The 26,099-nt window shown below is 46.7% G+C and overlaps 2 protein-coding genes, 1 non-coding gene and 1 pseudogene across 5 annotated transcripts; 2 read left to right on the top strand and 2 right to left on the bottom strand.

Moving 5' to 3' along the window:
• The first annotated feature begins 1,684 nt into the window (after positions 1–1,684).
• On the top strand, positions 1,685–5,645 carry NHP2 (NHP2 ribonucleoprotein). Its single transcript, XM_065918319.1, has 4 exons — positions 1,685–1,909; positions 1,993–2,062; positions 4,537–4,642; positions 5,268–5,645. The coding sequence occupies exons 1-4, from the start codon at positions 1,750–1,752 to the stop codon at positions 5,391–5,393; spliced, it is 462 nt and encodes a 153-aa protein (XP_065774391.1). The 5' UTR covers positions 1,685–1,749; the 3' UTR covers positions 5,394–5,645.
• An 878-nt stretch (positions 5,646–6,523) lies between these two features.
• RMND5B (required for meiotic nuclear division 5 homolog B) lies at positions 6,524–24,615 on the bottom strand. Of its 3 annotated transcripts, XM_065918317.1 has the most exons (11): positions 24,126–24,615; positions 23,850–23,970; positions 19,403–19,550; positions 12,480–12,625; positions 12,207–12,347; positions 9,915–10,015; positions 9,566–9,732; positions 8,907–9,072; positions 7,399–7,501; positions 7,153–7,307; positions 6,524–7,065 (listed from the first exon to the last, which is right to left on the bottom strand). In XM_065918317.1, the coding sequence occupies exons 3-11, from the start codon at positions 19,539–19,541 to the stop codon at positions 7,002–7,004; spliced, it is 1,182 nt and encodes a 393-aa protein (XP_065774389.1). In that variant the 5' UTR covers positions 19,542–19,550; positions 23,850–23,970; positions 24,126–24,615; the 3' UTR covers positions 6,524–7,001. The 3 variants fall into 3 exon arrangements, with proteins under 3 accessions (XP_065774389.1, XP_065774388.1, XP_065774390.1); XM_065918316.1 differs by lacking the exon at positions 24,126–24,615 and having other exon boundaries at positions 23,850–24,119; XM_065918318.1 differs by lacking the exons at positions 19,403–19,550; positions 24,126–24,615 and having other exon boundaries at positions 23,850–24,119.
• On the top strand, positions 16,793–16,922 carry LOC136156446 (small nucleolar RNA SNORA33). The gene has a single exon (XR_010660998.1). It is a non-coding gene; the product is annotated as a small nucleolar RNA SNORA33 (small nucleolar RNA).
• On the bottom strand, positions 18,424–19,298 carry LOC136156000 (nuclear nucleic acid-binding protein C1D pseudogene; annotated as a pseudogene).
• Positions 24,616–26,099: the final 1,484 nt, after the last annotated feature.

Genomic DNA, 26,099 nt, shown 5'->3' with positions numbered 1-26,099 from the left:
ATGGCCTGTTCCACTACCACAAAAATGGCCCGCCACCACATAATCAAAGGCAATTGATTTATAGCAATGATTCGCTTCCCTGGTGGCTCAGTGGTAAAGAATCTGCCGGCTAATACAGAAGACGCCTGTTTGATCCCTGGGTTGGGAAGATTCCCTAGAGAAGGAAAGGGCAATTCACTCCAGTATTCTTGCCTGGGAAATCCCATGGACAGAGCAGACTGGTGGGCTACATCCACGGGGTCACAAAAGAGTCAGACACGACTTAGCAACTAAATAACAACAAATATTCATCCACCGTTCCAAGACAGAGTGCAAGAAATAAGTCAGAGGTAAAAGATCCACCCCGGTCTAGGCCTGCTCACCTCCCCAGCATTGTATGTGTGTGTTAGTCGCTCAGTTGTGTCCGCCTCTTTGCTATCTCCATTGACTGTAGCCTTCCAGGCTCCTCTGTCCATGGGATTCACCAGGCAAGAATACTGGAGTGGAGCGGGTTGCTATTTCCTTCTTCAAGGGATCTTCCCAACTCAGGGATCAAACCCGGGTCTCTCTCATTGCCTGCAGATTCTTTACCATCTGAGCCACCAGGGTAGCCCAATTAATCCTCTAGAGTTAACTGCAAACGCGCCGCCTACTCAGCGCACTTCCCCACCCTCAAGTCTCAGCCCGTGTTCACACTGTCTTCCCTCAGCTCCCACCAGCGGTCTCCGTCATGCCTTCTGTGGGTGTGATGCCAGGCGGCGGCGGGAACTACGAAGACAAGAGGGTTAGAGGATGCCGGCGGGACGCCGGCGGGAGGCCGGCAGAGAACTTTAATTTTAGGTACGTTGGTCAGGAGAATCTCTCCCGTGATTAACAGCTGAGCAGATTTCTGCGGGAAGGGTGGTACCGAGTTCTCCGAAGAAAAGCGGTCTAGACCGAAGCGCTTAGTGAGTGAACGTGAACGGTTCCATCCCTCGCCAGGAAAGAGAAAGCAGTGTGTGAGAACAGTGATAGAACGAAGAAATCGCAAGTAGTGCCAGGCTTTACCTTAACCTTGGCACCTAGGGTACACCACCCAGGAGCAACTCAGGACCTGGGACCAGATGGGACTGGGCAGATCGGAACTGCCCAAGTGAGGGATCAGATTTTAAGGAGGTTTGGAATCACACTTAAGACTTTCCATTCCACAACCCCGGTCGCAGAGCCCGCCCTTTGGGCAAGGCTCCGGTCCACTTAGATGCGGCCACGCCCCTGCAGGTACAGCTTCCTCCTCGCATCGCCTACACCTGTGACACTGAACTCTCACACAAACCCAAGCCGGGGTCTTAGCCCCTCTTCGCCTCCTCCAGGGCCCGCCTCCATCCGGCCTTGGCCCCTTGCCTCATAGGCCCTCCGCTGTTGTTGTTCAGTCGCGAAGTTGTGTGTGATTCTTTGCGACTCAATGGACTGTAGCACGCTAGGCTCCTCTGTCCTTCACTATCTCCCCGAGTTTGCCCAAATTCACAGCATACCTTCCAACTCCTGCCCTAAACCGCTTCCGCCCCGCCTGCGTTGTGGGAGCGGCCCCGCCCCTACGTCCAAGACTCCACCCCTCGGCGCTCCGTGTTTGAAGACCTGAGCTTCAAGGATTGGCCAGAGGCGGAGACAGGGGTTCCTAATTGGTTATGTCGTGCAGCCGCTTCCCGCAGAGCAGCATGACCCGGAAGTGGTTTCTGAAGTGCCGGCCGCGTGGATTTGTGCCTTGAGTGCTGGATTGACACAGTCGTTGCCATGACCAAAATAAAGGCAGATCCGGACGGGCCGGAGGCTCAGGCGGACGCGTGCTGCGCGGAGCGCACTTACCATGAACTGCTAGTGAATCTGAACCCCATCGCGCAGCCTCTGGCGTCTCGCCGCCTCACGCGGAAGCTCTACAAATGCATCAAGAAAGGTGCGGTGGACGCCGGTCTGGGCCGGGGCGGGACGCGGGTGGCAGGCCGAGGGCCCCCATGACTGACTGTTCTGTCGTTGTAGCCGTGAAGCAGAAGCAGATTCGGCGCGGGGTGAAGGAGGTTCAGAAATTTATCAACAAAGGCGAGAAAGGGTAAGAATCCCCCCTACCCTCCGCCGGATTTCGGGGATGGTATCCTGCTACTTAACAGGTAGTTGGTAAGAGTGCTCCGACTTGGGTCGTATGCAGAAGGTACATTCCTTTCCGTACAGATGTCGATACCACTTACAAGAGCTCACAGGGACACCTTGGGGAAGGTGAATTCCAGGGGAACCAAATCGTATAAGCCAACTTACTTAGGGTTGATCCCAGCTTCATTCACTTAGCGACTATTTACCGAGTGTCTACTGTTTTTCAGGCACTGTACTATGGGGAGACAATGGCAGTAATCAAATACAAAATTACAAGTTGTCATGGGTAAGCATGAAGGAAAAGTACAGGGTGCAGTGAGAATGACTTCATTATCCTGCAGCTTTCCTTTTTGGCATTTTTCAGAATCTGAAAATTATTTGCGTTTTTATTCCCTGTCTCTCTCACTCAGGCCAGAAAGTAAGCTCTTTTGAGAACAGAATAAAGCCTCTCACTGCTTTATTTTCAGAAGTGCCTGGTACATTGTAGGTGCCCAAGAGCTAAATAATGCTGGGAGGATTTGGTGCTCTATGGAGTCTGACCTAGGTGGGGTAGCTGAGGTCTGAAGATATAGGATTCGTTTGTGGCTTCCAGGTTTGGAGGGCATTTTGCCAGAAGAAAGTAGATTCCAGGGCAGGAGAGGGTAGTAGTGGATAGAAGTGCTACCTTCTCATGGGACTCTATAAGCCATTGTAAGTTTACTTTTTGTACTCAGGAATTTTGGAAGCCAATGAGTGTTAAAATGAGAGGTGACATAATTATGTTTACACCTTTAGAAGGTTTTTCTGGCAAATTTGCAAAAGATCAGAGGTGAAAGAATAGATGGAGAAATTGAGATAGGTGGCTACTCTGGTGCAGAAGAGGTGAGAACAATTTTGATTGGGTTATTGATGGCAGAGATGGAGAGAATTAAAGTGGATGGATGAGACGACTTTTGCATACAGAGTGAGGTGGTGTGGGCTCCAGGCAGATGAACAGAGGGCCCGTTCACTGAGACAGTGAACAGTGAGGGAGCCAGGTTTGTATGAGATCACGAGTCTGGTTTTAGACAAGTTTTCAAGGTGCCTTTTAAACATGGGATCCCTCTCCCTAGCAGAACTGTCAAATAGGCAGGTGACTATATGCGTGTTCAGTTTGGGAGAGGGTTGGGTTGGAGAGAATAGATTTCGGAGTTGTCAGTAGAGAGTTGGCACTTGAAGCCTTGGTTACAGATGGGGTCAGCTGAGAGAACGTACTGACAGAGCAGAAAGACCAGGCTGTGGGAATACCAGCATTGAAAGGCTTCTCAGGAATTTCCTAGCAGTTCAGTGGTTAGGACTCCATGCTTCCACTGCAAGCGGGCCAGGGTTCCATCCTTGGTTGGGGAACTAACATCCCACAAGCTGCACAGCACGGCCAAACACAATAAAGGCTACTCAAAGGAAGCGGAACCTGCAGAGGAGGAGAGTCTATGAGCCAAAGGAAAACTAGGGAGTGTGGATGTAGTGCTTTGAACCCAAGAGCTCTTTCCTTGTGTTTTCCTCTCCCCTAGAACAGATTCTTCCTTCTGTCATCAGGGCTCCTGAGGCCCTTGTCGCAGAGCCCCATCACCTTGCCAGCTAGAACAGTTATAGATTCTCTGGCAAGCTTTCCTTGGTTCCCTATCACTCTTAGGAATGAGCCTTGAAGCACTCAAGACCCTTACACGTGACTAGTTTTTCTAGCCTTCTTGTCAGCCTCATCTCCCCATCCTGGACTCCAAAGCCATCCCTGGCTCCCAACAACAGCCATCCCCTGTGTATCTGGTATCTTTCTGATTCTCTCAACCTTACATGCTTTCCCTGCCCCCAGCCCCTCTATGGGCTTCCCTGGTAGTTCAGTGGTAAAGAATCTGCCTGCCAAGGCAGGAGATGCAGGTTCAAACCCTGATCTGGGAAGATCCCCTGGAGAAGGAAATGGCAACCCACTCCAGTATTCTTGCCTGGAAAAACCCCATGGACAGAGGAGCCTGGCAGGCTACCATCCATGGGATCACAAAGAGTAGGACATGATTTAGTGACTGACAGCAACAAAGCCCCTCCATGGGCACCTGCAGATGTTCATCATTCAGCTTTCCTCTCAAGTGTTGCTTCCTGATTCCTTTCTTGATTGTCCAAGGAGAGCTGAGCTGTTACTCCTTGGCATCTCTCATACTTCATCTGTCCCGGTACAGTACCTTTTGTCACATTTGGTGGCATTTACCTGTTGCCAGGCAACAGAGATCACCTCCCCAGAGGAATGCACTCACCAAACAAATCTTAATGCATTTCTTGAGTTTGGGAGACATACATGATGGGGATCCTTGAGGGCAGGGGCAGTTTACCCATCTCTGTAGCCCCCAAGACCCAGCTCAGCGGCATCCCTTATGACTGAAAAAGGAACCAGCAAGCTGGGAATGATGTTGGTTTCTCTTATTTCAGGATTATGGTTTTGGCAGGAGACACGTTACCCATTGAGGTATACTGCCATCTCCCAGTTATGTGTGAAGATCGGAATTTGCCATATGTCTATATCCCCTCTAAGACGGTAAGGAGCACCTGAGCCCCTGATCTTGGTCAGCACAGAAGAGGGTCTGGGATCAGGTTGGTGGCAGCAGGCCGTGGTGGCAAACAGCATGAGCTTTTGGAGCTAAAGACAGGCCTGGATGGATTCTTGGCTCTGCTGCTTCCCAGATGAGGGAATGCAGATAAATCACCTCTCTGTACTATTACTTTCTTGTAAAATGGGACTGTAGGAATGAAACAGAAGGTGAACTTGAATGTGTCGGCCCTGTTACGTGGGTGCAGTGTTCAGAAGGGATGTTCTAGGGACCTGCAGCTGTCCTTACCCTTACATAGCAGAGGCCAGGTCTGGGCTCCAAGGGGTGGGGAATAGCAGGGCCCTGGAAAGCATAGGCCCTGCTTAAGGGGACAGCCCCTGCTGAGCTGGAGCCCTTTCACAGTTGCCACATGGGACTGTAGGCCCAGTGTCGCTGGACCACAGCTTGAAAGTCTGCTGAGTTTAAATGGTGGCAACCAATTCAAAATGTTAACACGGACTGACTAGCTCATGTCTGTGGGCTAGATTAGGCTGGTGGATCATCAGTGCCTGACTCCTTGGTGCACAGGTTGTGTGGCCTTTGTTCCAAACAGCCTTTTTCCCTTCTCTGCAGGACCTGGGTGCAGCTGCTGGCTCTAAGCGCCCCACCTGCGTGATAATGGTCAAGCCCCACGAGGAATACCAGGAGGCCTATGACGAGTGCCTGGAGGAGGTGCAAGCCCTGCCCCCACCCATGTGAAGGACTTAGGCACAACCTGGGCACCTGCTCCAAAAACAGTTGGCTTGGTGGCGGGCCAGTTGGCTGCCCTCCTGCTGCCCACATTCAGGCATCTCCGTGGTCCCCTGAGGCACGTATTCTCCCTAAGCAGCTCCAACAGCGACTTCACAACGGCAGAGCCAGCATCTTCTCTGTCAGCGCTGTTTCCTGTTGAACTTCAGTGAAGATAGTTCCAAGAATGTGATGTGGGGGAAGTAAATCCTAAAACTAAAATGTGGTGAGTCTGTCAGTGTTTTTTTTTTTTTAAGCAGCAACTACTGGTGGGGCCAAGTTGTTGGTGGGAAGGAAAGAGCAGAAGTAACCTTTCTCACCAGATGACCCCAGGACTTCAATAATGCTCAGTGTGAATGTTTGGCCACCAGGGTCAGTGCTGGACTCAAGCTGAGAACGGACCCTGCTACCACCCTCAGCTTTCCACTCTACTAGAGTAGCTGGGAGCTGCAGGCAAGCCAGCTGAGCCCAGAACCCACCCACTTCATCGAGCCTATAGTTCCTATATTGGGGACACCCCCATTCCTCTTTTTCCCCCAAGAGCCTTAAATGCCACTGGGAAGCTGACAGACACAATTTACCCACCCACACAGTAAATTTTAAGTAGGTATATGAAAGTTAAATGCAGAATCCCAGGCCATTTCTCCTACTTTGCCATTATGGCCCTGGTAACCTCATCTCTTCAAATATTTTAGACTTACAGTGCCTTCCTGCTCTCAGAGGCCCAGCACAGACTCAGTACACACAGCAGCCAAGCTTCAGGCACCCTGCAATAAACGGGAAGGACCTTGAGCTTGAGGGTTGGAACTGGTTTAAACTCCAAGCTCTCTTCCTGATAAGTTGTGAGCCCTTCTGGGCAAGTCATTTCATCTTTCTACATCCCTTCACACTCATTTCTAACAAGGAGGTAATACAATTATGTATATGTAAAAGCGTCTTGCCCAGGGTTTGCCATCTCCTAGCATTTTCTCCCAATCACATGTGGTTGGGTTCCTTCCAACTGCCCTCTGTGGCTGCCATGCTCCCAGCCGGCATGCCCAGAACCTGTGCACAGGGGGCACATGGTAATTCTTTGCCAGTGAAGCTAAAGGCACGCAAAGTAAGGAGAAGGCCTGTGAATATATTTGCTCAGTTATAAAACAACGGCATTCAGTTCTATCCCAGACTACAGTGGGGAAATGACACAGAGCTGTGAGGCTGTACAGTGGGAGGCATGGACACAAGCCTTGGTGGAGCAGGAAGAGACCTGGCTTGAGGGCAGGGATGGAAGACATCTGTGCCCACCAAGTCCTTTGCTATTCTGTCAGTTGCCACTTAAGTCAACAGCAAATATAAAGAGCAGGAGTACAAGACGCCAGAGTTTCCCTGCCGTTACAGTCAAGAAGCCAGTTGCCTGCTGTAAGCTGTCTCATCTCCCTCCTTGGCCTCTGCCAGAGGGCCAGCCCTGCTTGTGGTGGCAGTCCTCAGCCAGCTGCTCTGAAATGAACCACAGTTCACGGAAGCCAACCACCCCCACCGAGACAGGCCAAGGCTTGTGGGTGAAAAACCTCTTGCAACAAAGTTCCTCCCCAGCAGGAATCAGAATATGATGCGTTTCCCATCTGCTGGGTTCTGCTCCATGGGACAGTAGGGACACTTCAGCCTACAAAGGGAGAAGAACCAAGAAAGTCTTAGGTGGCCAGCCAGCAGAACAATCAGCCTAAGGTGGAACAGAACCCCAGGAACTTACTTTCCTCCGTTAATGAGCTTGTTGAGTGCATCTCGGGAGATGACATGGCCACAGATGAGCTTGATGGGAGGGTTGGAATCCGACGTCTGCTGGCGGAGGATGGGGCAGGCGAACACTGAGTGGTACCAGCACTTCATGCCGAGTTCAATCTCAATCTGGGGAGGCCAACAGTGGGGTGAGTCCCACTTCCTGTGGCGGCTGTCCTCCCCAGTGCTTCATGCTGTACCTCCCCCTGCTGGGCCTCACCGGTAACTCGTCCTTGTGACTCCAGACCCCAGAGCACTGCCTCTGCTCCATCACAGCTTTGATATTCATCAGCACAGGCAGCGCCACACAGCCAGAGGCAAAGCTGCAGAACAGAGAGCGGAGGCTGGAGTGACCAGCCTGACCAAGAGCCCAGCAGACAGACAAAAGGACCAGCACACTGCGAGTTCGTGACTCAGGACAGGGTTTCAAAGTGGCACTTGATCAAACCAGTCCTTAAAAATCTCTCAGGTCACGCATAAAGCTACATATGTGGTTCTGTGTCTTAACTCTAGAAAGTCATTCTAATGCACCCCAAAATTTGGAGAAAAGGAATATCCAGGGGACAGATCCCTGCTCATCCAGTGACAAGTCCTTGGTGTGACAGGGACACTCATGTCTGGAAGGGCCTCCTCCTGCCTGTGTCCCCTTCTGTCATCACAGCGCACCTCCGTAACGGGTTATCACCCAGGGCACTTAGAAATGAGAAACAGTAGATTCAGTTTTCACTAGGATTGGGGCGGGGATGGGGAACCAACTGACTGGAGCCTGGGGTGCCAAACCCCTACAATACGCAGAGCAGGTGTGCAAACCAAACCGTCCTAAGGTGCCTGTGTTCGTGCTGGGGAAGACTGTTCTGTAACCAGAGTCCATGGGAACAAACTGGAGGATGGAGCCTCTCACAACCAGGCAGGCAAATGTGCCCCATGCGATTCCACAGCCAGCCTAAATAAAATACACCACTGTGGTGCAATATGTGGTGGGGTCAGGTCCAGGTGACCTTCATTCCCTGTGAGGCCCTAGGAGCCTCTGTTTCTTCCTGGAAAATGAGGGTAACAGTACCTGTAACTCTTCGGTTGGTTTGAAGCCATGAGGAGAATATTACTGTAAAGAAGCCTTCCAAGTGAAAGCTCTCAGCACCTGTGACTCAGCTACTCAGTCTCCCTGAGGGAAGTGGTATTTGAGACATGAGGTGGCCAGAAGGCTGGGCTCTCAGGGTCCTGTGATTACCCAGAGGTGAAGTGCAGGAGGCACGGACTTCATTCAAGAGACCTTACAAAATGGGAACCTTGACTCTGCCATTGACCTTGTGGTGACCCCAGGCCACAACTCAATCTGTTCTCCAACTGTAGTGTGTGCTGAATCACCTCAGCCATGTCCGACTCTTTGTGACCCCATGGGCTGTAACCCACCAGGCTCCTTTGTCCATGAGAATCTCCAGGCAAGAATACTGCAGTGGGTTGCCATTTCCTCCTCCAAGAGATCTTGCCTACCCAGGGATTGAACCCACGTTCCTTATGTCTCCTGCATAGCAGGCAGGAGACATAGCACCACTAGCACCACCTGGGAGGGGTGCTAGAAAGAAAGGTAATTCCTATCTAGAAGAGTGACTGAGCAGCAGTTTAGGTCTGTGAAGGCACTGAACACCATCCCTGGACAGGGCAGGGCCTTGACAAGTTGAGTTTCCCTCAGCCCTCCCACTTGGACTGCCCCCACAGGGCTGACTATACCTGACACTGAGGGGTGACTCCACGGAAAGGCCCAACAGGGAACAAGCATCACGTGTAAAGGTCTCACAGATCTCGGCCCAATGGCTGTTGTCCAGGAGATGGCAGTAGGGTGACTTCTCCAAACCCAGCTGCAGGTACACTAGACTGCCCATCATCACCTGGATCTCTACAAGGCAAAGGGGAATCAGGGTGCAGGAGGCAGCCTTTCTCCCAGCTCTGCCTCCAGCTCTCGGGTGGCAGGGCTGCAGAGACAGTATGGGGAGGAGGCTGTGCCCCATGGCTCCCAGGCCCATGACCTGGCCAATCGAGGATTAAAATGCCCTCTGGCTGTAATTAGCCTCCAACTAATAAAAATAAATGAAAAAAATAAAAAATAAAATGCCCTCTGGCAAAGCCAGTTTTCCCTAAAATCCAGTGAGGAACTAAGGTCTCGGGGCTGTTTCTGTGGCAAGCATGACCCCACAACATGAAGTAGGGAAGGGTTTCAGTTTCTTCCTCATCCTTCCAGCTGCATCAAGGAGCGGGTCTCAGGCTCCTGTCCCTCTGTTCCAGTACTAGCTAATCTTTTTTTTGGGGGGGTGGGGCATGCCATATAGCATGTGAGGCAGCAGCTAAGGGCATACATGTTGTAGGGGCCACCCCAGTACCCGGGCACGTACCCCGCTGGTGCACATGAGCAAAGGGCTGGAAGTGCCGGGCGTAGCTGAGGGCCTCCAGCTGCTTCTCAGAGCCACCTGCCAGGAGACGGATGAACTGCAGTCGGTGCAGCTTGAACTCCAGGGAGCTATTGAGCTCCAGCAGGCGCTGCCTGTGGGAGACAGCCCATCTGGGAAGAAAGAGGCCAGCTGAGTGGGAGCTAGTAAGGCAAGAGAAGGGGGGCCTGGCAGGGCCTCCAAAATCTTATGTGAGGCCCGTGAGACAGGGCTGGAGGTGTGTCAAGTATGCTGGGTGACGTGAAGAGCAGAGACAAGCCCTGTCCCCTGTGGGACCACCCAAAGGCCAACGTACTCCAATGCTGGCCCCAGGTCTTGTTCATGCAGAGCTTCCAGGATACGATTCAACTCCAGGAAAGGCTGCTTGAAATCCAAGTCCACATTCAGTGTTGATTCCTAGAGGGAGAGAGAGCCATCTACCACTGGAGGACTGTGTTTCCAAACCTCTGCTCCACACCTAGTAAAGCCTCATCCACCAAAGACAAGCTGGAGAGGGGCCATGGTCTCCTGCCAGTCCCTTGGACTCCTCTTTTTCCCAGTTCAAGTTCTGGGAGGCTGAGTGTTACATGCTGAATAGCATGGAAAGAAAATTACTCTTTTTCAATCCCTCTAATTACATTAAGGGAAAGCATCCTTTACTTTCACTGCCAGGGTGTCGTTTAACACCTAACAAGTGGAACTTTGTCATTTTACTAGTCTTCCCTTTTAAGATTATCAGGCACTGAGAACTCTGGTGGACAACCAAATCTAGCTAAAAATTAATAATTTCACTTTTTATTGTATATGTTTTGTAGCTACTTTCCATTGATGGCAGGGGCACTGATTTCTAAAATAAATTTAAGTAACAAAAGCAAAAGAAACAAGTAGGACTACATCAAACTAAATTTAAAGCTTCTGAAACAGTAAAGGAAACCATCAACAAAATGAAAAGGCAACTCACAGAATAGGAAAAAATATCTGCAGATCGTGTTATCTAAGGGACTAATATCCAAAATATATAAAAACTCAATAGCAAAAAAAAAATTTTTATAAAAAATGGAGAGAATATCTGAAGAGACATTTTTTCAAAGAAGACATCAAAATGGCCAACAGGCACATGAAAAGATGCTCTACCTCATTAATCATCAGGGCAATGCAAATCAACACCACAACGAGCCATCACCTCACTTCTGTCAGAATGGCTGTTAGCAAAAAGACAAGAAATAACTGCTGGCAAGCATGTGGAGAAAGGGGAACCCTCATGCACCTTTGGTGGGAATGTAAACTGGTGCTGCCACTATGGATAACAGTATGGAAGTTCCTCAGAAAATTAAAATATAGCTACCATATGATCTAGAAATCCCACTTCTGGGTATTTTCCCAAAGAAAATGAAAGCACTAACTTGAAGATATCTGCACCCCACCCCCATATTCACTGCAGCATTATTTACAATAGCCAAGATAAGGAAACAACCTAAGTGTCCATTTATGGATGAACAGATAAAGAAAATGTGGTGTGTATGTATGTATGTATGTATATATATATATATATATATATGTATATATATAAAATAAATACACAGTCGCTCAGTCATGTCTGACTCTGCAACCCAGCCAACTGTATCCCACTGTCCTTGTGTCCATGGCTGCTCTGTCCATGGAATTCTCCAGAAGAGAATACTGGAATGGGTAGCCATTCCCTTCCCAGGCATCAAACCCAGGTCTCCTGCATTGCAGGCAGATTCTTTACCATCTAAATATATATATGTATATGTATAATGAAATATTGTTTCCCAGATGGCACTGGTGGTAAAGAACCTGCCTGCCAATGCAGGAGACATAAGACACTTGGGTTCAATCCCTGGGTCAGAAAATCCCCTAGAGTAAGAAATGGCAACCCACTCCAATATTCTTGCCTGGAAAATCCCACGCACAGAGAAGCCTGGTGGGCTACAGTCCGTGGGGGTGCAAAGAGTCAGACACGACATGACTGAGCACACACTCATTCAGCCATTAAGAAAAGTTGGGGGAGAAAAAAAAAAAGAAAAGTGGGAAAATCCTGTCATTTGTGATAATATGGATGGGAGCATTATGCTAAATGAAATGTTCCAGACAAAGACAGCTACTGTATGATCTCACTTATATGTGGAATCTAAAAAGTTTTTAAGAAAACCAAGCTCATAAATACAAAGAACAGATTGGTGCTTAAAAGAAGTGGAGGGTAGGATGTGGGAGCAATGGATGAACTATTTTCGTTGTTTTTCATTTTAATAAATGCAATTTTCAAAATAGAGATTAAGTCATTTAAGGAAAGACTGCGTCAGTGGAAACAAGCTAAAGGCAGGCAGTCTTGAAGGACACCTTGGACTTCCCATATGCAGTCCAGAGGCAAGGATGCCCTGCCAGGCCAACTGTCCACGGGAAACGGGTCTCTGGGAACAGGCGTTCCATCAGACAATCAGAGACTGATGACACACACGTTTGAGTCATGTAAATAAACTGACCTGTCTGGATATAAAAAAAATAATAATGGGGTCCTAACGTAAAGAACGCTACCAAGCAGAAAGCAGAACAGGCAGGCCCAGCACCTCCCCAGTGAGCCCGTTACCTGACACAACTCCTCGGCGACGCTGAGCATGCCCTGCTGATACAAGTGCTCCAGGATGGCCATCTGCAGGGTCTGCTGCTGCTTTTCCCGAGAGTCCCACACTGCGTCGGAGACCACACCGCAAATCTCAGAGTCAAAGTTCTGACAAGGACGAGAGCCAGGGCCCTGTGACTCAGGCCTGCCCTTCTCACATGGGCTTCCCGCGGAGCCCTGCTACATACGCGCCGGCCACAGGTATTCCCGCCCCCAGTCTGGAGCTGCCCACATGCTCACCCTGTCAATGGCTTTGCCCACTCGGGAAACACTGCTGTGAATGTCCTTGTGGTCCGAAGCCAGTTTCTGCACGGTGTCTTTTATCTTCCGGCAGCATTGTGACATAACCAGGGAGAGGGTGGCTGACAGAGGGGTTCCCTGGACGGCTGCAGAGAAACAATGGTAATGTGTCAGGACTCGGACACAGAGGAGCAGACCTTGTCTCAGCTTCCCTATTCTAAATGCCAGCACGGAGGCCTGGGAAGCTGCCCTAAACTCCAGAGTGAAAGACTCAGCTTCTATTCTGGGTCCCGCCACTTTTTAACTGTATGACTTGGAATTAGCCAAGTGGGACAAGCCAATTCATTGCCTGGAGTCTTCATTTCATCATCTGTAAAACAGAGGTGATAGCACTGGCCGTGGAGGCTGCTGTGAAATGAAGACGTTCTGGCACTTACTGTGGGTCAGCACTTGGTTTCAGCTCATTTAATCCTCACTACCATTCTGTGCAGGGCACTGTTAGCAGCCTATACTCCAGCTGAGGAAGCTGAGGCAGTAACTTGCCAGAGCTCACAGCAGTGCCAGATCTGAAGCCCTGGCTCCTCACCACCACACCAGAAGGTTGCTTAACATCTCAAGGGAGACACTGTGTGGGAAGGCTTTGAATCATAAAGTATTATCCCCACATCAATGCCTCTAACCCAGAGGACAGCAGGCAGGCCAGAGTCCATCAGGGAAGCATAAGGACATTTCTGTCTCACAATTCAGTGCTTTCCACCCCCATGGCTGGGTGGACCGCATGAACTACCAGAAGCGTGTGGGGCTTGGAATAGGGAACAGCAGACAGGTCCCTTCTTCCAGCCAGCATCTCTGCCCCTTCTTTAGATGGTGGCCTCTGGGTTCAGGGAGGATATGACCCAGGGAAGATAACATGACCCATGAGGACCAGGGAGTGTCTCAGCTCCGAGACCAGAAGCCCTGGAAGAGAAATGCATTCTGCCAGCTTGCTAAGCAAACAAAATGTGAAACTCCTGGAGTTGCTGGAGCACCACGGCCACCTCCAGAGAGCACTGCTCTGAAAATGAAGTCAGTGTAGATTGAAGGCATCACATGAGCACCCAGATCCAACTGGGCTGGACCTTTCAGTTACTTGAGACTATAAATCCAGCAGCCCAACCCCCCACTTTGTGTTTGTTTAAGCTAGTCTGAGCTAGGTTTCTGTCACATTTAACTGAATGAGTCCGGACAAATACAAACAGAAGGTGGTGGCTAGGCCTACTCCTACTGGGATGGCTATAACCAAAAAAAAAAACCACCAGGTAAAAACAAGTGTTGGTGAGGATGTGGGAAAATTGGAACTCTCATATATTGTTGATGGGAATACAAAAAGTTGCAGTTACTTTGGAAAACAGTGTGCCAGCTCTTCAAAAAGTTGAACAGAGAGTTATCATATGACCCAGCACATAAAAAAGAATGAAGTAATGATTCATGGTACAATAGGGATGGACCCTGAAAACACACTATGAGAAAGAATATAAAAGGTCACATATTACATGATTCCATTTATATGAAGTATCCAGAACAGTCCACAGAAAGTAGGTTAGTGGTTGCCAGGGACTAGAGGAGAAGCTGAAATGGAGTTATAAGGTAGGAAGTTAGACATGAGCAACCAGGGGAGGCCTGGCTGAAAGGGATGCAAGCTGATCTCTAAACTTCATCCCAGATACACCCAGAAGAGCTCACAGATGTGCTACAAAAATAGCCAGAGATGTTTCCAACTTCTGCACATGCATCCCAGACACACAGTGGATATAAACTAACCACAGGGGCTTCTCCAAGTAACCTCAGGTAGCTAGGAGTCCATTAAGGGTTCATAAATAGTCTGTCTATATATATATATATGATTATATACATATATGATTATATGCATATATGATTATAAATATGATTATAACATGTATATATGTATGTATGTATATATGATTATCATCAGAGTGAATTATGGGAAGACATAAACAACAGAGCCTGCTTTTATATAACTTGCAATTGTCAATCGGCCGTGAGCGTATGCTGAAGGATCTTCCCAACCCAGGGATTGAACCCAGGTCTCCCTCACTGCAGGCAGATTGTTTACCAGCTAAGCCACAGGAAGCCCAAGAATACTGGAGTGGGTAGCCTATCTCTTCTCCAGTGGATCTTCCTGACCCAGGAATTGAACTGGGGTCTCCTGCATTGCAGGTGGATTCTTTACCAACTGAGCTATCAGAGAAGCCCCTATATATATATTATAACATGTATATATGATTATGACAGACTGAATTATGGGAAGACATAAACAACAGGGCCTGCTGTTACAGAACTTGCAATTGTTGATCAGCCTTGAGCATACACCCATTTGCATTCCCTTTCATTGATTATTGGTGGGTACAAGCCCTATTCTGCACAGGGCATAACCAATAGGAGGTGACAGGAAATATAAAAAGGGGGAAGGGGAGGACAACTCCTTTGGGGTCAGCCTGCTCCCATGTCTTTTGAGCGTCTGTCTTATAAAAAGATCTGTCTGCTTGAGCTGAACTGAGCTCTTAACTTGTCTGTTGTTTTAAACCCTTTAGTTCATTGTTCTAAATTTTTATTGTGACAGACAAGAACTGAGGAAGAGAGATAAACTGACCTGACAGTGTTTATTAATGGGTGGGGGATTCTTTTTAGAGAAATGAAAATGTTCTGTAATTCGTGGTAATGACTGTACAATTCTGGAAATATACTAAAATCCACTAAATTGTATACTTTAAAAGGGTAAGTTTTAATAAGTTATAGCTCAATTAAAAAAAAAAAAAGACATAGGAAATAGAGGTTACCTCTGGTCAAATCTTAGACAACTTGATGGTAACAGTAATGGATTGTAACCCATTGAATAAAATAAGAATTTATGAGCATGAACTTAAGTAAGGAAGATGGGCAAGCTTCTTTCTTATGTTAAATGTCTATTAACAAGTGTATAGGAAATGATAGAGCAGGAAAAACCACCTACGTTGAAACTAACTCTGTAATGATTTGTTCAGGGAAGAATTGTCAAGCGATGTGAAAGCCAATGAGGCAGAGCCTGAAGAAGCACAGCAAATGTATACAGTCTCAAAGTATCTCCCCACAAATTACTTATTAACTCTAAAGAAAGAAAGGTTAACATTATTAGGGTGTGGGAACCCTGCAGACACCTCCTTGACCAAGTGATCAAAGTCAACATCGCCCATAATGGAACAAGCTGATACCTGGTACCTCCTGATGTGCTGCACTGAGAAACACATCAGTTCTGAAGTAATCCTGCCCAAAATGAAAAAAAAAAAAAAAAAAATGAGGAAACAGCAAACAAATTCAAATCAAGAGACATTCTGCAAAATCACTGACCTTAATGTCCCCCAAATGTCAATGTCCTGAAAGACAAAAGCACGCGGTAGAAATGTCCCAGACTAAAAAAACTGAAGATTAGGCACAAGAAACTATGTGCAGTGCTTGATCTTAGATCAGAGCCTGGACTGGGAAATAAAATGCTTTATGAAAATTACTAGGTAATGGCAAATTGAAATATGAGCTATATTCATTAGCTATATTCACTTAATTTTTTATCTTAACATTTACTTCTCTCATAAAGAAGTTACTTTTTAAAAAACTACAATGTAGAGGGGATGAAGGTGAAAAAAGGAGTTTTTGAAATAACTATGAATGTTCTTCTACTTCAAAAACTGTCTGACATCTGCATCAGAAGACTTTCTGCATCTATCAGATGCATCTGTTTACATCTGTCTTTCTGCAGCTTCCTCTTCATGTGCCACAGAAAGAGTTCAATACACTTTACAAAATCCATTACATTGAAGACCACTTCCCATATCTGCTACCATAAACCAAGAAATCCATTTATTCCAGGTTACTTATGGAGAATTAGTCACATGGAAAAATTTAACACTTCTTTTTCAAAAATTAAAGTACTCTACTGTACTTGGCATTCCTATACATAATGATGTGAACTCAAAGACTGAAAGCACTGGGACTTCCCTAGTGGTCCAGTGGCTAAGACTTTGCGCTCCTAATGCACGGGGTGTGGGTTTGATCCCTGGTTCGGAAACCAGATTCCACATGCCACAACTAAAAACGTCCTACAAGCTGAAACTAAGACCCAGTGCAGCCAAATAAATAAATTTTTAAAAAAGAAAAAAAAGACTGAAAGCATTAATGATATATAATTAAAGTTCATGGGCTTAGTTAGATATTTTAAAAGCTTTAATATTTAGAATACTCTGTAACAAATATTGCAGAACAATAAATAAGAATATAAACACAAGCCAGCCAAAGAATCTGCTTACCTGAATGTGTTTCTGCAGAAATTTAGAAAATGCTGGCAATAGGAAAGCCATGTTACGAGCCTTAAAGACATTGAGGTCATTAAGGTCCCTGAAAATGGCTACAAGGCATTTTAATGGTGGGGAATATTTCATAAGATGTGCTGTTTTTTATTTTAAAGCTTCACTGTTACTAGTAGTGCTAACAACTTGGGAGTTTGTAAATTTTAGTAAAATCACATTTGTTTAAAAAAAAAAAAAGAATATAAACACAATGTACTCTCCTTTGGGTTTCTCCTCTGCTTAAGTGGTGGCAGTATGTAACATACAAAGTTGTTCCAAAATAATTGTACATACTTGCTGTAGCCTCAGAAACAAATGAAAAGAAATCTGAAAAAGTAAGGCCAAAAGAATAATGGGCATGACGCATAAGAACGGCCAAAAACTCATGAATTCCTCCATTTCTAAGGATTTCTGAAACATACCTTCCTAATTTCAAGGGAAATTTTACTCAAAAGAGAAAAATAAAAAACACATCCCACACATTTCAGCTTTACTGATAGGGTATAACCATTATGTCAAATTCAGCCATCAATGTACAACCTCATTTCCCATTTAAATTTAACAAGAATATATTTTATTTTAAATGGGACACAGCGGCAAAGTTGGAGAAGGAAATGGCAACCCACTCCGGTAATCTTGCCTGGAAAGTTCCATGGACAGAGGAGCCTGGTGGGCCACAGTCCATGTTGTCTGAGAGTCGAACACGACTGAGTGACTAACAAGTGGCAAACTGCCGTGACTTGAAGAATAACCTTAAAGTTCATGTACACTTTGATTCTCTCCAATTCCTGCTTTTCATACTTCAAATATCACAAAAATCATTAATTCCTCAAATCATGAAAGCAAAATGAAATAACTGCACAGAAAAAAATGGACATTTAAGTCATTTCATCTTTCTTAATACTATATAGTGAAAACAGATGTATTTATAACTTCAGCATACTTCATAAAATCATTATTCATCAAAAATAGACAAATGTTTACAAAGAACATTTAACTTAAATTTCATAATTGCTTATAAAATGACACTTGAAAGAGTGACCTAATAAAATAAGTCTGATCAAGAGACAGTAAACTATAAATACAAATTATACCACAATGTTGTTTGGGGTACACGTGTATACATTGCTATATTTAAAAAGCATAACCAACAAGGACCTACGGTATACCACGTGGAACTCTGCTCAGTACCATATGGCAGCCTGGATGGGAGGGGAGCCCTGGGGAGAATGGGATACATGCACATGTACGGCTGAGTCCCTTCACTGCTCACAGGAAACCATCGCAACACTGTTAATCGGCTATACCCCAATACAAAATAAAAAGTTCAAAAATATATATATACCACAATGTTAAAAACCTCATAGTGTTCTATAAGAAAATCAATAAAGGCAGCAATCTTACTGAGGAAAAAAGTATTCAGCATTACACATTTAAAATGCAAGTTTTATACATGAATTCAATAAAGGATACATTTAAACCTTACAATACCACATAATCACCATCTATTTTGTGGAAAACAATAAAAATTATATACTTTTTAATAAGTGTACGTCAAAACCGAAAGGTTAATTTTTACTTTTTCCTTTATTGTTAACTTTGGATGCATTATTAGGTTTTGGATCCCAGAGGGTATTTTTTCACAAATCTTAAAGCTGCACCGCTGTCCAACTCGCTAGTCTTTTTCTTGCCTGTTATTTCTTTGACTCTGTTCATGTACACTCTGATTCTCTCCAATTCCTGCTTTTTTGGATGTTCCTTAGGACTGACTCCACAAGTTGCCAAATAAACCCCAAACATTGAATTTAATATGTAAGCCAGAGACTAAATCCACTTTACCTGTTCCAGTGGGTTCAACGTCTGCAACATCTCATTTCTAGAAACAGACATCTTGGTCTTCAGCATCTCATCCACACCACCAATTGAGTTCTCAAAGGTTGATAAATATTCATGAATTTCTACTGAATAGTCCTCATTAATTTCCTCACCTGCCATTACCATCAACTGGCAGACCGTCTACTCCTGCCTCCCAGAAAGTAATCAGTGGCTTGTTTAACTTCTTGATTTTAATAATTACACTGAACTTATGTAAAAGAATGCCCTTGACCTTTAGGTCATACTTAGCTATATAATATCTGCAGCTTACTTTCCAGTGGTTTAAAAGTAATAAGAATATGTGAGAAAACTGATAAAACAAATACGGCAACATATTAGCAGTTGGTGAATCTAGGAAAAGGGGTATATATGAGCTCTTTATACTGTTCTTAGAACTTTTCTGTAAATTTGAAATCATCTTAAAATGTCTTAAACATTCAAAATAGAAAAGTAAATCGAAAATTAAACGTAAATGATCTCAGGTAAATTAACAATTTCTGTTGGGTTTTCTGAAATAGCTCAGAGACTTCCATTGTCCCAAGCTGAAGAGGCCTAAGGACCCATGTTATCCATGCCCTAACCACCATCCTTCCAGAACTGTCATCAAGCAGCCTTGGGGCCTCCGGGGCCCCTGGGGAGGCAGACGTGGGACTCCCATGAGGGGACACCCACCTGTGCTGGCCAGCTCGGCCCGCAGCTGGCCCACATGGTGCAGTAGCTCCTCCAGACTCTGCTCACAGCGCTGCCCGTAGGTCAGGAACCTCTGCAGGACCCTGTCCACCTCTCTCTCCACGCTTGCACACTGCTCCATGGCCGCCACCTGGGTCAGAGGGGCAGTGAAAAGGGCTTCCAGACCCCACCCCACCATGCCCATATCACATGTCAATGCTCAGAAATCCCCAGCCTAACATATATGTACACAGCTTCCATAACCCCCAGCCAGGGTGCCCACTGGAGGGTGCAGGGAGACATGAGGACAGGGGTTTTCTGGATCATGGTAAGAAAATTACTCCTGTTTTCATTGTTTTCAGCTCTTCATCAGAATCTTCATTCCTCTCACTTCCTTTTTTTGGCTGATCCCAGCATGCAGGGATCTTAGTTCCCCGACCAGTGATCGAACCTGTGACCCCTGTAGTGGAATCATGAAGTCTTAACCACTGTACCACCAGGGGATTCCCTTCATCTCTTTTTTTAAATCAAAATGGAGAGCAGGCCTTGCAGAGCCCTCAGTAGGCAATACTATCTAACCTCCATCACAGCTCCATGCCTTGGTGTGATCTTTATCACCCTTCACCTCCTCAACTGCTGGAGAAGATGGCCCATCAGAGGTCATCTTCTGCAGCTATTCCTAGGCTGCTCCCACCTGGCTCCCTCCACTCTCACTTGGCACCCTTCTATTTCAGTTTTGATCACTGGGTAATGATCTGTTTGAGGGCCCGCCTCCCCCACTAGACTAGAAAATCTCTTTTTGTAACACAGCTTTCCTTCTCATTATACCATTGAAAGAGAGTTGACTTTTCTTGTCCTATCTTTCCTACCACTGAGGTCCCACTGCTAATGCCCTTCAACACTGGGCCACCGCTCCCTTCTGTTTCAGAGCAGCCTGTGACACCGAACACATAGACAATCCTTAAAATGTTAGTGACAGAGTTGATTTCACTTCTTATCCCTCCATCTACAGGATTTAAAGTGAAAGTCATTCAGTTATGACCAACTCTTTGTGATCCCATGGACTGCAGCCTGCCAGGCCCCTCTGATCATGGAATTCTCCAGGCCAGAATACTGGAGTGGGTAGCTGTTCCCTTTTCCAGAGGATCTTCCCAACCCAGGGATTGAACCCAGGTCTCCCACATTGCAGGCAGATTCTTTACTGTCTGAGCCGCCAGGGAAGCCCTCCCCCCAAAAAAGTGACAGGGTTCTGTCAAATGCACCTCTCAAATGATCAAATCTAGCCAGTTGTTCTCTCTCTCAAAGAAGGGTACAGAGTAACACCACAAAGAGAGTTCTGTGTCCAAAGTGACCATTGGGATTCTCCCAGTTTTTACCAGACTCTCTTCCCATTCCCACCAGCACTGTTAGTTTGGCCCCATCGTCTCAGCCCAACCTGCAGCCAATGTCACCTTATCAAACAGGTGATGAGTGATGGAGAAACGGTACGCAGGGCCTTGAGATGTATTCATGTCCTCCTTCCTTATAGTTGACACCATCACACTAGAATTTGTTCATCATCGTGTCTAGAAAACGTGCCCCCCTTTTCATGCTCCCTGAAGAAATACCCTATAACTGGATATGAACCATCACAAGTGAAATATAATAGGGATACCTGTTGGAAATAATATACTATAATTATTACTATTAATAGTTAATATTACATAGGGGCTTATTATGTGATAGGAACTATTCTAATGACTTCGCATTAATTAACTTACTTAATTCTTACAATTGCACTTTGAGGCAGGTACAATTATGAGACCCACTTTACAGAACACAAAATAAAATTCAGATTAAATAAACTGCTCAAGGTCACATAGCTGCAAAGCAGAGGATCTCGGACTAAAGCTGGGCAGTCTGGCTCCAGAGCCCCTCTCTGAAGCATTCTGCATCGCAGTCCTCTCTGGACCAGCTTAACAGGCCACTATCTCACCAGGAAAGGAACACAGCCAATATTTGTGGTTGGAATGAGTATACAGCAATGATTCATGATGACAAGAAACCGGAAAGTAACCTTACAGCCTATGAGATGATCAACTAGAAAAGAAGGCAGTACAAAAGAGTATTTGCCAAAAGTGTCTGGGAACCAGAATCACAATTTACCAAAAATAAACACAGCTCAAGAAAGGTTAGGACCTTACCAACATCAAAGAGTATGACCCTATCAGACAGCAACTAATACCAGGATTATTAAAGGGAAGCCCAAGTCAGCAACTTGAAACTGAATTAAAAAGCTAAGGAAGGAGATGGAATTTTTATCCCAGGGCTATGTGTTGCGGCAGGGAGCTTGAGACAGCTCAAGAGCCTAGAGGAAGTTGTAAGTCAAGGAAGTAAAATCTGGGAGATGCATCTGTGGAACCTGAGGTAGCACTGAGAAACCATAGCAACATCAGAAAGATCCCAAAACATGGTACTGAAGGAAAAAAAGAAACAAAATTAAGTCCAGGCAGAATACCATTTATGCACTTTTAAAATATAGGTATACAACCAAGGGCACACACAAATAAAAGGATATGTACCAAACACATAAGAGAGTGGCTTTCTGCAGTCAGGGCAGAGGTGAAGGGAATGGAAGGAGGAAAAGGGATAAAAGGGAAATATGTAAACAAATGCCAAGGAGAAAAATGGCCTGTGTGGACCAGTTAAATGTACCATAAACTGAGTAGTGTGATTACCTCAATAAAATTTTTTTAATGAATGAGATGGGAAAATAGAACTGCCAGCAGGTATTCCATCTGAAAAGCCCAAGAGGCCAATTCAGTGTGTCCAGGGTAAGCCACTCTGTCTTAGTCACAGTCGGTCATCTTCACCAGGCACAAGGATGTGAGTAGGAGTCTGTCTTCAGGATTAATCCAGGGAATTTCACTTCCATTGTCCTAAGCCCTCCTCCCCAAGGTCTCCATGGACAGAAATTATCTACCGGGGTGTTTACACCAAAACATCAGATCCTGTCACCCCTTTACTCATCACTGCCATTGTCTGACACAAAAGCCCTTTGCGATTGTACATTCATTCACTTCCTTTGCATCAGGTGTTCCTACATCTAGAGTGCCACTCTTCCTAAGTCTAGAGTGTTCTCTGCAAGAACACAAGATGACACTTAATCTTCAGCTCCCCCATGAAGCCCTCAATGAAATCTCCCTGCGTCCTCCCCTGCTTCACAAACCAAACCTCTATCAAGGGCGCCCCATACCACAGATATCTGAGTTCTCAGCACTTTAGCACAGTAACTGCCCGTTCACACGTCTGTCTCCCCACACTAGACTGTGAGCTGCTCAGGGCTGGAGTCCAATCTCGTCTTCTCTCCCCAGGCCTATGGCTTGGTCTACAGTGGGTACATGCACTTCCTAATTAGGGGACCAGAACTCAAACTTGTCCTGTTTGGGCAGGAAGAGACATGAGTGAAATAATGAAATCCCCACCAAGGCGTGTGCACAGGGGTCTTGTCCTCAGTCTTCAGTATCCCAACACAAGAGGGGCACCTTCTAGGGTGAGCGGGTAAGGGGAGAAGTTTGCGCAAATCACAGAAAGTCCCCTTCGCTTGACGCAGAACTGAACAGCCTCCGCTGGCCCAACACTTAACCTTTTACACCCCCAACCTCTATCCATTCTTCACCTCTGCTTAAAACCCAATAGATGTATATTATCTATGGTGAAACAGATCACCAGCCCAGGTGGGATGCATGAGACAAGTGCTCGGGCCTGGTGCACTGGGAAGACCCAGAGGAATCGGGTGGAGAGGGAGGTGGGAGGGGGTATCGGGATGGGGAATACGTGTAACTCTATGGCTGATTCATATCAATGTATGACAAAACCCACTGAAATGTTGTGAAGTAATTAGCCTCCAACTAAAAAAAAAATTAATCAATAAAAAAAAAAAAAAAACCAATAGAATGGACTTTCCTGGGGGTACAGTGGATTAGAATCTGCCTGCCAATGCAGGGTTCAATCCCTGATCTGGGAAGATTCCACATGCTGTGGAGCAACTAAAGCCCATGTGCCACAACTGAGCCTGTGTGCCCCAACTAACGAAGCCTGCATGCCTAGAGCTCAGGCTCTACAAGAGAAGCCTTTGCAATGAGAAACCTGTGCACCACAATGAAAAGTAGCCCCTGCTTGCTCCAACTAGAGGAAGCCCATGAGCAGTCACAAAGACCCAGCTCAACAACAAAAAGATAAAGAATTTAAAAAAAAAAATAGATTTACACGTACTTAAAAACCACCCTTGTTTTTATGGTCTACAAGGTTCTATGTGACTCCAAACCACCTCATCTCCTACCACTGTCCCTCTCAATGGCCATATTCCAATCACACTAGTTTTCTGTTTCTCGAACATCAGCTTATTTCTACCTCAGGGTTTTTCCCACTGCCTAGAACACTTCTCCCAGGTCTCGCTATGACGGGTTACCTCCAACTCGGCCGGGTCGCAATTGGACGGGACGTGTCGGTTCGAGGGACTTCCCCAGTAGGGGCGGCTCCTCAAATTTCTCTGAGAATGCAAGGGTCCAACTCCCTGCCCGGGCCGAGCTCTGCGGAGAAAGCAAACCCGAGGGAGGATTGGAGAAGGGCGCTTAGTCCCGAAGCTTGGAAGACGATGCGCGGCCTGGGAGCCTGGCGGAGCAGCCGCCCACCGCGCCACGCCCTTGAGCCGCACCTCCCCGCCCGGAGGCCGGCAGGATCTCACCTGGTCCCGCAGCCGGGTCTCTGGTTTCCGGTGCAGCTGTCAACGGAACCGGAAGCCGCGGCAGTTGCTCAGCAGCTCCGGACTCGCCCACTCACAGCTTCGCGGAGGGGTGGCCGAGCCTCCCCCTCCCGCGCACTAAGAATGAAGTCGGCCACAGGATCCGGGCGGCGGCTAGAAATTACACCTTAGATGCTTGCTGCGGCTGTGATGGGGCCTCCCTGGGCAGCCCGAGGGGGAAGGGGCTCCAGCCGCCGACGCCGCCGGCTGGGCCCCGACTTTCCACGTGTGCGGGAAGGCATCGGAGAGCAACCCACTCACTGGCCAGCAAGGGTACGCGGGGCGGCTCAGCAGTAAGAAGCTCTAGACTAGAAATGACTGTGCCGCCCCAGCTCCCCGCCCTCCACTCTCATTCAAAGTAAAGAGAATAGCACACTATACAATGCACGTAAGGTCCAACAGTTAGGCTTTCCCGCGATGGCGCCTGACACTGGGCAATTAAATTCAGCTGTGAGGGACTCAGCCCTGCCCTGTTGCCCTCCATTGGTCGCCCTCTTTGCAGAATGAAAACACAGGGGTTGCACAACCGCCCTGAGGCGGAAGGGTAAGAGTTAGGAAGGAGGAGAGAGTAGGCGGCGACCCTAAAGACTGAATTCATAACCCTCCCAGGCACTCTTGCTTTGCAGGGAAGGGGTAGAGAAGCCCCTCCCGACCCACCCCCTCCAAAGGCTTCAGGGACTTGGACTAGAAACATCTCAAGGGAAAAGACTCGGTCTCTTTTTCCCTGACTTCCTGCTTCCTTTCAGGGCCAGTCTCATTCTAAGGCCTCTTGCCTTCCAACCTTCCGTACCTCTTACCCATCCCAGCAGAACACCCTTGCACAATCTTGGTTTGTTTTCTCTATAGCACTTGCACAATCCAGTCCTGTTTTCTTTATAATCTTTGACTTTTAAATTGTCTTGAGCGTTTATTTGTTTATTCTGGTTTCCTGCCCCTAACTCTCCCCACCCTTCCTTTCAGGATAAAAGCTCCATTGGGGCCAGCACTTGGTACTCATCGCTGTTGTATCCCCAACACCCTGTGCTTGGAACAGTGGAGGTGCTCAGAAATAGTCTAAAGTAGCCAATATCCTGTTTATGAATGAGGAAACCTCGGCTACAAACTTGATGAAACTTGCAGGGAAGAGGGCGGTCAACAGCCCCTCCAGGAACCTGCAGAGGTGTCAGAGCATCCCGGAGAAGCTTATCTGCACCGGGAGCCTGGGTGGTCCTGGCCCAGGTGGGAGTTGTAGGGGTGGGAGGGTTGAGTGAACCTTGCCTGGGGCCACTGATCTGAAGCTGAGTTCACTCCAGCAGGACCTCACAGGCTCTCGCAAACACACGCCCCAGGCTTCCCCACTTTGGAGGAACCTGCTTCTCATCCACACTGGAGTGTGAGCAAAGCCTACCTTCTGCCAGTACTTAGAATGCCCAGCTCACATGTCAGGCTCCTTCACCTCTCTGTCATGATGGTTTTGTCACTTTTCAGGGCACAACGTGTCTTCTTACCTAGCTAATTTTGTCAATCTTTCCTCGTTGGGACTGTGTGATTTTATTTCGTTTTATTGGAGCATGGCTGCTTCAAAACAGAAAAACTTAGCTGTTCTCCACTAACTCATTAACAGTCTGTTTCACCTTTTGCTTGTTTCCTAGGATTTTATTTTTAAAATGTAATTCCATTTTATTTTGCAGGGAATGGTGCAAAGTATGACTTATTTTTCCCCACACTTCTGTCTAGTTATCCCAGAACTGCTTATAAAATAATCCTTCCTTCCCTTCTGATTTTGGAAGCCCATTACCATAATACCAAGATTTTTCTTCAAAATGAAGTCTATTTCTAGTTCTTCATTCTTTCCAATGAGGTATAGTTTTATTTTTACACCAATGTCATATTGTTTTGGGCTTCCCAGGTGGCTCAGTGGGTAAAGAATCCGCCCGC

Source organism: Muntiacus reevesi, chromosome 1 (assembly GCF_963930625.1).
Source record: "Muntiacus reevesi chromosome 1, mMunRee1.1, whole genome shotgun sequence".
NCBI lineage: Eukaryota > Metazoa > Chordata > Mammalia > Artiodactyla > Cervidae > Muntiacus > Muntiacus reevesi.
Note: the sequence above shows the minus strand (reverse complement) of the source record. Positions and strands in the feature narration are given on the sequence as shown.